Source organism: Marmota monax, unplaced genomic scaffold (assembly GCF_021218885.2).
Source record: "Marmota monax isolate L192 unplaced genomic scaffold, Marmota_monax_Labrador192_F-V1.1 WCK01_AAM20220418_F8-fsc00125, whole genome shotgun sequence".
NCBI lineage: Eukaryota > Metazoa > Chordata > Mammalia > Rodentia > Sciuridae > Marmota > Marmota monax.
Window position 1 is genome coordinate 3,660,416 of NW_026695235.1, and position 14,196 is coordinate 3,674,611.

At 36.8% G+C, this 14,196-nt stretch overlaps 1 protein-coding gene across 4 annotated transcripts in view; it reads right to left on the bottom strand.

Moving 5' to 3' along the window:
• The window catches only part of Cryzl1 (crystallin zeta like 1), a 32,103-nt gene that overhangs the window by 7,960 nt on the left and 9,947 nt on the right, over positions 1–14,196 (bottom strand). For all 4 annotated transcript variants that reach the window (XR_006850699.2, XM_046439287.2, XM_046439286.2 and 1 more), the window contains exons 4-8: positions 12,935–13,007; positions 10,268–10,312; positions 8,768–8,836; positions 3,588–3,721; positions 1,544–1,655 (exon numbers count right to left, since the gene is read on the bottom strand). Coding sequence is in view for 3 of the 4 variants with exons in the window: in XM_046439287.2 (XP_046295243.1) it covers positions 1,544–1,655; positions 3,588–3,721; positions 8,768–8,836; positions 10,268–10,312; positions 12,935–13,007 (433 nt within the window). In the remaining variant the exon portion in view is untranslated. The remainder of the gene's footprint in view (positions 1–1,543; positions 1,656–3,587; positions 3,722–8,767; positions 8,837–10,267; positions 10,313–12,934; positions 13,008–14,196) is intronic.

The window sequence follows — 14,196 nt, forward strand, 5'->3', positions numbered from 1 at the left end:
ATTATATTAGTAGAAAAAACAATTATAGGGCTGGGGTTATGGCTCAGTGGTAGAGTGCTCACTTAGCATGTGCAAGGCCCTGGGTTTAATCCTCAGCACCACATGAAAAGAAATAAGTAAAATAAAGATATTAAAAATAGAGAAAAAATAATTATATTTCTATATAATAGAACAATCAGAACTTGAACTAGCAAACAAAGAAATGTTTATATTGCAGTTTTAAAATTTTTATTTCTATTTTTTGTGGTACTTTGGATTGAATCCAGGACTTGGTGCATGCCAGGCAAATGCTCTACCCTGAGCAACATCCCAGACCCCCCTATAAATATTTTCAACACCTTGTTGAAGAGAATTACTCTCAAAGATGTTCAGATTAGAGGAACAGTTGAACAGTAATCTGAGATTTGGGGAATGGGATAGAAGACATAAGGGAAAGATGACTGAAATAACCTTGGAAGGGTAGAATTAACCAATAAGAAACCTTTCCCTTCAATAATACCATTTGCTTTCTTTCTACATTCTATTTTCTATTTCCTTCATTCCATTTTTTTTTTTTTTTTTTGTAGTGTAGAGAGTGAAGCTAGGTTTTCAGGCATGCTAGGCAAGTGATCTAACACTGAGCTACATCCCCAGTCTTCCATTAAACTTTTGAATCTATTCTTCTTCCTCTTCTCCTTCAGCCCCTTTATTGCCTCCCTTCCATTTCTTGGTTATCTCTACAGGATGCATAATGGAACAATAAAAATAACATGGGTTCTACTGTTAGATCAGGCATCAAAACCCATTCCAGTCTCTTGTCTAATTGTATAACTTGCAGAAGCTAGTTAAATTCTGAGAAGCTATTTCATGGTCATCCACCACAAGGCTGTTGAGAACTTAAGGAGGAAATGTCCACATTGTTCAATGAACATTACTTTCCTTCCTGCCTCCCTTCACTTATGCTCTGTTCATCCTCGTTGCTCTTTTCCTGTTAGTTTCTCTGTTCCTATTTTCTTCCTCTCCATACTCACTGCTGTTTGAATAGGTTCAACTTTTTAATTTTTATTTATTTTTATTTAATTTTTAGGTTCAACTTTTGTAAGAGCTCACAGTCTCCACCATGTCCTGCTCACCTTAAACTATATCTGACTTGTGTTTCTATGTGCATGGATCATTTGTCTCACAGAAAATAGACAACTTTAAGGACACATGATGGGGTAAAAGAGGTTGAGAAATACAGAGTGGTGCAAAATATATTGATTTATTGACTGAAACCAAAGAAACAACAGGTATTTCTTAAGTGTGTCAAAGTTCACTTAATAATGCAAACTTGGGTAAGTTGGTAAGACAAAAATTTTAAAAAAATTGAAAGATAATTATTTAATTTTAAATAATTAAAGCTATCACTTAAGTAAATTTGGAATCAGCACATATTACTTTTTAGCTGTTAGTGCATTTTAAAATTGACTTTCATTTGTGATTTTGTACTTCATTTTATCAGTGCAGTTTTTATTTCCCTGCAAAATTTCATGTTCTAAAGTCTGTGCTGAGTAATGTTACCCACCTATAGAAGACCTAAGTCTTTCAAGGCACTGCTTGTCTTCTAGGCTGTATGCTGTTGAAATCACTTTGGCTCCTCTGTGGTGTGCTAACTGAATGGCTATTGTGCCAAATGCCTGTGTGAAAACACATACATGATGGGTTAACAAATACAGGGTACAGGCCATATCCAATCTATTTATGCTATATAAAATGTATAGCATATATATTGTATACATATACAGCATACACACACACATATGTATATATGTACATGTACATACACTTTTTTTTGGTACTAGGAATTGAACCCGGGGTACTTTACATTGAGCCATATTAACAGCCCTTTTTATTTTTGAGACAGGGTCTTGCTGAGTAGCTGAGGCTGGCCTTGAATCTGTGATCTTCCTATCTCAGCTCCCCAAGTTACTGGGATTACAGGCATGCACCACTGCACCTGGCTTACTTTAATATATTTTAAAACATAAATAAACAAATAAAAATTAAAAAGGGCTGGGGATGTAGCCCGAAGGTAGACTGCTCCTAAGTTCTTCCTAGGGAAACAAAAAACAAAATACCCCAAAACAAAAAATGTTATAATAAAAAGGAAAAAATGCAAATAAGATTAGTAGGCTAAACATCTGATTGATTTCTTCAGAAAGGGGAGTAGAAAAGCTGCACGAATCAAATGCTCAGGTCTGACCACTGCACATCATTTCTAGGATGGAAGGCCACATTCAGAAATGTGACCATGGACAGAGAAAAGGAGGCTGTCAGGGCATTGTTGAAGCACCTGCAGGAATCTAGTTACCTCCCTTTGGAGACTGGAGCACTTTAAACACTCCATCTGTATTTGGACCTGTGAGGTGAGCATAGGGAAGCACTACTACCCTGATATTGGACATCAGGCTGAAGCCAATGCTGAAGACAGCTTTGCCTTTTTTCCAGAGAAAAGGAGAGGAAAATAATTTTCATCAACAGCCAAATAGAAAACTATAGATTCATCTCAAGTTTTGCAACCATTTTAGAATGTAATATTTTACATATTCTATATTTTTGGTACTGGGAATTAAACCCAGGGGTGCTTAACCATTGAGCCACATCCCCAGCTCTTTTTAGTTTGAGATAGGGTATCTCTAAGTTACTTAAGGTCTCACTAAATTGCTCAGGCTGGCCTCAAACTTGTGATCCTCCTGCCTCAGCCTCCAGAATCATTGGAATTACACATGTGTGCCACCAAGACCAGCTATTGTTTTTTTCAGTTGTAGATGGATACAATATCTTTACTTATTTATTTTTATGTGATGCTGAGGATCAAACCCTGTGCCTCACGCATGCAAGGCAAATGCTCTACCACTGAGCTACAACCCCAGCCCAAGACCAGCTATTTTACATAACCTTTTAGTGTTTATTATTATGACAGTCTATTTTTTGATGATATATGGAATACATTTAAATCAGTTTATTTTGACACTGTGTGTGATCTATCTATAAAACACCAAAACTTTATTAATGTAAGTGTAAGTATTGGTGATATGATAGATACAAAACCAGTAGGAATTCCAGACTTTGTATAACAGGAATGAATAAAAATGGCTTGGCTGGACATACAGCTCAGTGGTAGAGAGCTTACTGCACAAGGCCCTGAGTTCCATCCCCAGCATGGGGTGGGGTGGGGGGAGACTTATCTGCTTCTTTTTGTAGTTCTGGGGATGAAACCCAGGGCCCTGTACATGCAAGGAAAGCACTCTACCAACTGAGCTATGTCCCCAGCCCCTTTGTCTGCTTTTTAATGTACTGGTAAATTTAAAATAATTAGAAACTAATTACACTAAATCTAACTTTTGCCTCCTATTGATAAAAGCAGTATATGGTAACAAAATGGGAGGCTGGTAAGAAATCTCACTGGTCGAAGGCCCCCGAGTTCAATCCCTGGTATTCCCCGCGCCCCGCAAAAAGAAATCTGTTATTAATCTATTGGCAAAGAATTCTATTAGCTTGTTTCTAAATATCCTAAGTCAACTTTAATCTTTTTCTTAAGGAAAACAAAACAAAACACTGACACTTACACTTGCTCCATCCATTATCAGCACAGATTTTCCAGGAGAGAGACGAGAAAGATAATGCAGGGCTGTATAAGCTCGCACTCCATCCCGAATAGCTCCAGCAGCTTCTGTCCACGTAACCTTTTCTGGTTTATGGACTATCACAAGGAATAAGAGGACACGATCCATTAGCAAGTCCTATTCGTACTGCCTTCTAGATCTATTTCTTTCTATTTCTTCAACCATGGTTCAAACCTGCTCCTGTTACTCTCTCCCCAACATTATGGTTTCCTTGTTTCCCTTCTTGCCTATGTATAATCCACTCTTAAGATAAGCATAAAGCACAGCTGCATTAATAAATGAAAAGCAAAAGGTAAATAAGCACCATCCTACTAGAGAAACACTGCATAAGGATCATCCCAACAACCTCCTCTTTCCCCACCAGAGGTCACCATTCTAACTCAATTTGGGATTCACCTTCATAAGCTTATTACTCAAGTATGCGCTCCTAAACCATCATTCAGTTTTGCTTGGTTTTGAACTTTTATCTAAATAGAAGTATTCTTTGCTCTCTTTCCTTTCATGTTGAACATTATGTTTTTGGGAGACACCTTTTCTGTGCCCTTTCACTTGGGAGGTTGTGGTACTTTGGTTTTTGTTGTTTTATGGTAGTCCAATGTGTGCAAACACCTTTGGTTATCTATTCTCCAGCCAATGAACATTTGTGTTGTTTCCAGTTGTATCAGTGACAATGCTGCTAAGAATGTTCTCCTATAAAGGACATTGTTACACTATGCATGGTTTTCACTAGGATATTTACTTTGGAGTAGAAATCCCAGGTCCTAGACCATATTACCTTTGACTTAGTTATACTTTTAAGTGTGCTTGTATAAATTTACTCCCTCACAGCACTGTCTTTTTGCTGTAAACTCTTCTATCAGATTTTTACATTTTGCCAATTGTGTATAATGGTTTCTAATTATGATTTAAATTTGCTTTTTTTTTTTTTTGACTACTGAAAAGGTTGATCCTCTGTCTACATTTGCTGGCCTTTTGAAATTCTTTTTATGAAGTGACTGTCTTTGTCAAATTTTCTATCATTCTGTCTTTTTAAAAATTTATTGACTCATAGGAATTTTTAGAGTCATTTGTGCTGTAAGTATTACAAGTTGAGTCATTTGTCTAATTATGTACTATAAATATTCCAAGTGAATATTCCTTATCTGCAATACTTGGGGTCAAAAGTGTTTTGGATTTTGGAATATGTTCTTGTATTAATGAGTTATATTAAGGATGGAAATTAAGTCTAAAAATGAAATTCATTTATGTTTCACATATACCTTATACACATAACCTGAAGGTAATTTCATAAAGTATTTTTAGTGTGTCTTTGTTTTGTCTGCAACCTGTCACATGAGGTTGGGTGCAGAATTTTTCACTTGTGGCATCATGTCAACACTCAAAAAAATCCAGATCTTGGAGCATTTTGGATTTCAGATTATTGGATGCTCAACCTGTATTTCAACCTTGTGGGTTTTCTTGAGAATCACTTTAGTGGTACCTTTGAAAATAGAAATATTGGAATAACATTCTAACATTTCTCTGATTAAATTTATCAATGGCTTTCATTATACTTGGAAAAAAATGCAAACTCCTGATATAGTTAAAAAAGTTGTGTATGATCTGATCATTAAACTGTTCCTTTATATGTTTCACTGTTTTTGTGTTCATGTTGTAAACTGTTATTTTTTCATACTACAAGCAATCCTTTCTCATTTTAATGCACTTTTTATGTCTTCACTAGCTCTTTCAAATCTGTTTCCTCTAAGGGCAATAGATTCAGATGGACAAGACACAGGGAAAGCACACATCACTGCTCTAGCGATAGAATACTGCCCTCTAGTGGAGCATTCAAGCATATGTTGAAAATGTTCAGGGAATGAAAACAGCAAGAACACACTAAGTGTACATATGATAGCACATAAAGTACTTTATTTTTTATGAAACTCTTTAAGATAGGTATAATATTAAAATGTATGTATTTTGGTTTTCTCCTGTGTTCCTGGATCATAACTCCCATTGATTGCCCTTGTTATTTCCTATATGACCAGTACAATAAGCATATCTTGTATTTGAGTTTTTGTCTTTGGTTCCTGAAGCAGCTTCAGAACAATTCAGTTTAGTAAAAGCCAATTTTTTATAATGTTGGGGTGCTTTAGCTTTAGAAAGCAAAGTCTCTGTCTCTCTTTCTCTCTGACCTTCTCTTCCCTACCTTTCCCCTACTCCCTGTTCTCTCCAAGGCAGAAAACTAGCAATCTTTTCCCCTAAGGTAAGTGAGAGAAACCAAAATTATGTTCTCTTATCTTTCTGTCTTGGAGCTGGGCTGGCAATAAAGAACTTCTGTGACACATCTAGTTTGACAGGAGATATTAAAGCTTCAATTTCAGAAAGGGTCCTGCCCCACACCCAAGAGGAAGAAATGTTGCAAAGAAAGGCTAGGAAGATTTGGAAGAGACAGGCCTTGTTGGGTTTTTCTACTAAATCTATTAATATTAGGTAATGTCCTTTTTGTCCAATCTCATTTATACATGGTTGTCCATGCTTCAATCATACCCATGTGATGAAGTCCTCATAAAAAACTTAAATGGACAGGGGTTGAAGAGAGAAATCTAGATAGCTGAACATGTAACAGCTTGCAGGAAGGTGAACAAGAACTTATCCATGTGTTGGGAGGGTGGACAGCCCAATTCAACAGGTACAGAAGCTCCTAGACCTTGCTCTATGTATGTCTTCATTTGGTTCAATAAATAATAAATAATACCCTTCAAAATATCCTTTATAATAAATTGACAAACATATTTCTGCAAACCATTCTACTGAATTATTCAACCCTAAAGTTGGAACCCCAATTTGTTGCTGTCTGGCCAGAAGTTCTGAAGCCCACAACTGTGACCAGTGTCTGAAAAGAGGACAGTCTTGTGGGACTCAATCTCTGGGATCTGATACTATCTCCAGATGTCGGCTGTAGAATCGATTGCTCTAACATTTTGAGACCATACTAGAAGTGATCTGTGTTATGGGGTATATAGTAAAAGAAACTGAGTTTGTGTTCGTTTTTTCTACCCAATAGCTATTCTCTTAATTTTCTTGATTAAGAAATGGGGTTCAGGGTAACTAAGTTGTTCAAGGCCCACATAGATAGTAAGATATGACTCTAAAGCACATCTACTCTAACAATTCATGCTCAATCTATAGTTTACCTATATGGCCTTTCTTTTGGAACACTTCCCATTGTAAGAATTGTGACTACCATATTTTATCAAAATATCAGTCATGTAGTCCTTAAAAAAATACTAAAAGACAATGTTGCCAAATTTAAAGATCCTAAAATTACAAGGTTAAATGTGGGTTAATGTCAAGATTCTTGCTTTTCTGTTAGGTAGTCAACAGGTACTTATTATGTTACAAAAAATAAACAAGAGTCATGTGCAGATTAATAATAAAGTATATCAGTACTGAGAAAATTATAATTTCACTTCTTTCTTGTTTATGACCAAAGTGCTAACAGAACAGTGCTGCAAATGTGTGCCAAATTTTTGTTTTATTTTGTTTGGTAGTGAAGGTTGAACCCGGGGATACTTTGCCCCTGAGCTTTTTATTTATTTATTTTTTTAAATTTTGAGACAGGGTCTCGCTAAGTTGCTTAGGGCCTTACTAAGTTGTTGAGGCTGGCCTTGAACTTGAGATCCTCCTGTTTCAGCCTCCTGAATTGCTGGGAGTTCAAACATGTGTCAATGTTGCCAAATTTAGAATGAAAAATAATTTTTATGTTTGACAGAATGACTTATGAACTAAAAGTAGAAAAGAGCTGGAAGAATTATTCAATTTTAAGCTCTAGCATTAATATTGTACAAAATAAGATTAACAGCACATTTGAGGAGGTTGTTTGGAACATTGTTCTTTGGTTTGATGAAAGAACAGACTTTGAGTTGAGGTGACCAAATGCTGAGCTCTCATTAAACCATCACTAGGTTAAGAATTAAAAAAGAATCTCAAATAGAGTTGTGGTAAACTGAAAATTTCCCTCTGAAAAGTTTCATGGAGCATACTGAAATTATTCCCCCTTTTACAAAATGCTACAAAATGCTGGTGCTGCAAACAGAATGCAGAGGTTATCTAGTTGAGTCTCCTCATTTATGAATGTAGTCAGCAAGCCCTAGGAAGCTGCCTACAGGTGACATGCCAGAGGTCATTCCTAAAGGACCTTTTTATGGAGTTTGTACTGAGAATTGAGCACAGGGCCTTAACATGCTATGCAAGTGCTTGACCTTTTAAAATTTTATTTTGAGCTGAGCATGGTGGTGCACACCTGTAATCCCAGCTCAGGAGGCTGAGGCAGGAGGATCGCAAGTTCAAAGTCAGCCTCAGCAACAGCAAGGCACTAAGCAACTCAGTGAGATCCTGTCTCAAAATAAAATACAAATTAGAGCTGGGGATGTGGCTCAGTGGTTGAGTGTCCCCCAAGTTTAATTCTTGGTACCCACCCCCCCCTGCAAAAAAAATTATTTTGAGACAGGATCTCACTAAATTGTTCAGCCTGGCCTCAAACTTGTGATCTTCCTGCCTTAGTCTTCTGAGTAGCTGGGATTATAGGGGGTGTGCCACCATGTCAGACTAGGGCAAGTGTTTTTTTTTTTTAATAGTTGTAAATGGACAGCATGCCTTTATTTATTTTTTTATATGGTGCTAAGGATTGAACTCAGTGCCTCACACATGCCAGGCAAGTACTCTGCCACTGAGCTACAGCCTCAGCCCAGGGCAAGTGTTCTTAATTCCTTCCTGCCTCAGACTCTAAAAGTACTGTTTTGTACATTTTTAATTTCAATTAATAACCAGGCACACTGGCGATGTAGCTCAGTGTTAGAGTACTTTAATAAAACAACAAGGACAATGACAAAAGATATTCCAAGAGAAAGAATTTACAAAATTCTGATTAAGGATATAATTTTAGAGCCAAGAAAGAAAACATTTTCATATTTCTTACCATAAGCTGTTTGTAAAACTCAAAGGTCTACACACTGTTTAGTCTGAATATGAATTTTATGAATAACAATTATAAACTAGAAGTATTGACATGACCTGCCAACAGTTATAACACATTAATAAGACTTATATGAGGTCTGGAATACTGAATTACTACATACCCAAGTAATGTTCATGTACTCTAATCACTTCACAAAGTCCAGGGTCTTCAGAATCCAGGGGCAAAATTCCTAAAATTTAAAAAGAGATCCTAAAGAAAACTAAAATGTATTCATTCCTAATGAACATATTTGTGTAAATTTTGTTCGGTGGAATTTTAAGGAAGGTTTCAGTAATTATCATTGTGGGGAAGGGAGAGACTTCAGAAATATGGAAGGGGACTATATATTTTCTGGTATAAACATAGGGATACTTGTGCTGTCTCCATATTTGTCTCTTCTGTTACTTCTTGAGTGTCATAAAGATAATAGTCAATGTTATAGAGCTAAATCAGAGTCTTGGGGAAACCAGGAATTCCTGGGTAAAACTGTCTTTGATATATTTAGCTTCCTTCCTATGGTTTGGTTCCATGTAATACCTAGGTATGTTTCCAATAAAAATCTCATTTTTATTTTTGGTCTTTCCCAAAAAGCATCTGGGGTAATACAGAATTTCACTGACTTCACGGACCAAAAAAAAAAAAAAAAAAAAGAAAATTATCAATTCTCTAGAAAAATCATACAATCTTATAAAAAGCTGAAAAAAATCTTCCTACAAATCTATTCTTTAACAGCTTAAACATGTTATAAGGGGCTGCAGTTATGGCTCAGTGGTGGAGCTCTTGCCTGGCATGTGAGGTCCTGGGTTCCATCCTCAGCATCACATAAAATTAAATAAATAAAATAAATGTATTGTGACCGTCTACAACTAAAAATCATAAATTTAAAAAAATGTAATAAGGCTAAGTAATTTTTTAAAATTTATATGCATATCTTCCATGAAAAATGGAAGTTTCAAAGACCACAAATAAAGCCATACTCTATATGTTTGTATGACTATCTAGGATACAAGTATAAATTCATATATATTTTTTGAAAAAAATATTATTACAGTAATTAAGGTTTTAAGAAAACTATATATTAATGTTTCAAGACAATTTTTAGTTTTTCAATACTAGCAAGGGAGCTCTGTAGGACTCAAGTGAGAGTGGAGAACAGAGATTCTATAAGGCCCAGCCAGTCAGTGGTTGTCAAGCATAGGCCACACAACTTTCCTTTTCTTGAGAGACTTCAGTGTGTCCACAGACTGGGGACTGGAAAGAAAAGTACTGTACCAAGTACAGCAGGAATTATGGTTATTTTTCAGTCTAAAAAACTGCCCTATAGCCAACTATTGACAAGCTTCAAAAGTTGTGCTAATTTGGATTAAACTTCCAATTTTCTTCATTAATGGATACTTGAGAGTAAATTCCCAAACTCTTAATATTTTATGTTTTGCCATGCTGGGACTGAACCCAGGGTCTCACTCATGCCAGGCAAGCACTTTACCACTGAGCTACACCACCAGCCCAGGAAAGTATTTATCTATGAAGTAAGATCACAATGAACATTAATAAAAAGAGAAAAAAGAAGAGATGGCAATAAAACTGATGAACTGAAAATGAACTGTGAACTAAAACTTACCAACTACTTCATCATCTGGTTGAAAGAATGATACCTTGGTTCCAACTAGAGAGAAGAAAATTAATAGTTACCATCATAAGGCTACTAAATATAATTCTTATTTAACCATTAAAACAAAGGATCCATGGGTTTATAAAAAGTCATTCATTCAAAGAAAAGGCTAAGAAGGAGGACATTATAATAGTGTGTGAAGACTCTAGGACAGAACACTTCACATCTGGATTCTTTACAGAATCTGGGGCACACAGTTACTGACAGCATAGAAAAATATATTTCTCTCTATGGTTCTCTGTCTACTAGCTAACTTTAAGGATAAAGGAGTAAAGGAAAATAATCCATCCCCTAGTTTGTATGATGATGATGATGTTTTCTACCCAACACTGACACTTTCTGGCTAATCCTTCAATTATTATTTTAGTTGCAGAATCTCAAGACACACAATGGATAATGCTGATAGGAGTCCACATGTAAAGACTACTTTATTTTGTGAAGACATTCAGAAAGTTTTTGATATTCTATAGTAATTAATTTAATTATATTTTCTTTGGCTATGCAGAGAAAAGTCAATTCATATGAATATTTTTATTCAGAGTTACAAGATAAAAAAATAGCAGTGCTGTTGAATGCCTACTTGTACCCAGCACTTTAGCATGTTCATGCATTTAACCTTTACAACAGGCCCATGAAGTATTATTCTTCCTATTTTACACACAGGAAAACTGAGATAAAGCAGTATAATATTCTGGAAGTGGCCCCTTTAGTTGTCTCTAAGCAAAATGGCCCCAAAACTCATCTGCTGGTACCCAGCAAATAATTCCAAGCTGGCATTCCTCCTTTTGCAGTTTGCTTCTTGGGATCCCTCCTGTGCTATTACCCATCAGTATGTTTGGCTTCTGACCCATTGAATTTTTCTTTCCTTTCTGCTGCTGATCCACGTCCTCTTGAGATCACTTGGACCCATTTTTGGCCCCCTTTACACTCTTCTTTTAATTATTCCTCAACAGGTGCCTCCTGAAGGGTTCTATGTTTATATGTCTCCTCCATTTCTACACGTTCTCTGGATGAGTTTATCAAGTCTATTATTTCAAATACAATCCACATGCTGACAATCCTCAAATATAAACATTTCCAGCATGGATCCTTTACCCTTGATATTCAATTCATATAACAGATTACTGGATATCACCAGTGAGATGTTATTTAAGTACCTGGACCTCAGTAAATATAAATCTGAACTCATCATCTTCCAGATTGGATCCTCTTCATTTATCAATTTGTGGTACCAATTCATGCCTAACTAGAATTCTCTAAGTCATTCATGGTCCTCATCTGTGTTGATTTCCCCAATTCCAATCCATTGTTAGGTCCTGCTGACTCCCTCAATATTTCTTCAGTTTGTTCCTCTTTTCTACCTCTGCTACCACCACTCAGGTGTCCCCAAAATCCCAGGCCAGGCCAGAAGCCAGGGCCGAGTAGAAGGGTTGTGGTGATGCCCAGTCCTCAGACAGGCCCCTACACTCCAGGTGCACTGACTTAAGGGTGGGGCCTTCTAAGCATCCCCTTTGATAGGTAGGCCAAGTCCTTGGGGTATCACAGGGGTGGGCTTGGTCCCCAGTATTACAGAGATTGTGAAAACACCAAAGACTGGCTCAGTCCCACACTAGCAGGTTGGAGAATACACTAGGAAGCCATGAGAATGGACCTCCTAGGAGGGGAAGGGGAGCTGTGTGGCATAGAAAGATGCCCAGGTCAGGTGAGCAGGTCCAAGAGATGCCAGGTCACTTCTTGGTGTGGTCTGCCTTGTCCAGGACAGCCATGATCAGGTGATGATAATGATGAAGGACTTGAGCAAGATGATGGGGGGTGGTGATCCACATGCCTATTTGGAAAAACCCCACAGAGCCGACTAATGGTTCCTTGGAGAAATTGAAGAGCTCGCTTTCAGCACAACAGAGCCGGCCTGGAGGTATAGTAGATTCTGAAGCACTGGATTCCCAGATAAGTTGATGATGCTTTGGACGACAGAACATGATTAAAGGCTTGAGCAGAATGTCCATTGAAAAGTGTCCAGAAGTTCGCTGAGCAGGTAGGAGGAGTAGACCATGAGAGGACAACAGGGCATGAAGCAGAAAGTAATGATGTGAAGACAATCTGGCACAACCGAAAAGGTCAGGCATGAACAGGAAGATATTTTTTCTTGACACTGTGATGGTCTCTTGCCATCCTGGGTCCTCTCTAAAGGTACCAGCACAGAACCAGCTCCACCAGTGTGGCCTTACTCCTTGGTCCTAGAGTATCTGCTGGGACACCTACATCCCGGTGCCCACTGCCGGCGCTCCAACCCCGGATGTTAAAATCTTGCAGCCCATAGGAGCACTGGCAAAGCAGATGTGCCCCAGACGCAGAGGGCCTCCCTGCACACCTTGGCCTTATGGGCAGCGCCTCACCTCCATGTGCCCTGCAGGCTTTCCTGCTCCATCAGCATCCCTGCTGCTCCAGCTGCACCTGGCTTCCTGGAACCTACTCTCTGCCAAGTCCTATTTTTAAGAAGGTCATTTTTGTATAATAAAAATTTACATTTGAAGGGGTGTCTATGATTTTAGTGCCAGTAAACTATTATGTCATTTCTTTTACCTTGGAAAAAAATATTTACATTTGTAAACTTACCATCCAAAACAATTCCAGCAACTTCTCTTCCAACAGGAAAGAAATCCTTTTCCATCTTCATTTCCGCCAGAAGCTAAATCATGACAGAAACTGTTAGCCTACTATTGTCATGAATAAATCCTGTTTCTCCTCACACATGAGAAAAGTCAGAACAAAGATCAAGCCACAGAAAGAGAAAATATGATTTAATTTTTGAAATTAAAACAAACAAAATAGATTTCTTTGTAGCATAGGAAACCAAGAATTTGATGAGTAAGTAGTTGATATATAGGACTTTCACATAGTATTATTATTCAAATAACCATTAATGCTTCTGTTTAACATCTTTATTTTACCACGTATGAAGGGAAATTAAGGCCCAGATATTTCCTGGTTGAACACTGTTACTTAGTCTTCTATTCAGGAGTAGGGAGGGGAATCTAGGGAGGTTATTGTTGAATAAGGGAAATGTGATCATTAAAAACAAAGGTGGTCTATTACCACCATCCTTTAAAAATCACCTGAGTTTTTCCTCACAAATCTTGGGTTAGGAAGCAGGTGGGAAGAATACATAGTAAGAGTAAAATTACCATGATTTCTGACTCATGGAGAGTGTAGTTCATTTTTTTTAGGAAAATTTTTTAAAAAAATCAGTATTTTGTTAAGATCATTTTTGTTAGATCCCAACCAAACTGATAGTATGTCCTTATCTTTTAAAATAATAGAGAATACTAAAATAATCATGTATTTAAGTTCCTGCAACTTACAACAGCACCAGAGAGACTGAACATATTTGTAGATATAATAGATATTTTAGGAATAGCAAATAAAAAAATGAAACAATTCTTTGTTATGTTTCCTTTATTTTTCAAAATTACAAATACAAGTCTCCCCACTGTATAGCATTTTCTTATATTACTCCATAATCTTTATAAACCATTATGTCTAACATTTGTATAATATTCATTCAATTGGTTTTTACTATAATTTACTATTTCTTTCTGTCAGAGTGATTTTAACAGATTTTTCATAGTTTTAAAAAGAACATCTTCCAATCATAAATATGCAGACAAGGACTTGTACTCATATTCTTGGTGAAAAAAATTCAGGGGAATCTCAATTCATTTCTCAAGTTGTGTTCATGTTATGAGTTACCCAATGGGAGTCTATACCTTGTTCTTTAATTTTGGCTTTGAGTTCATCAAAGAAAACTAAGATTCTTAGGAATTATGATTACATTAAAATCTAAAAAATTAATGATCTGATGAAGTGTTATTCATCTT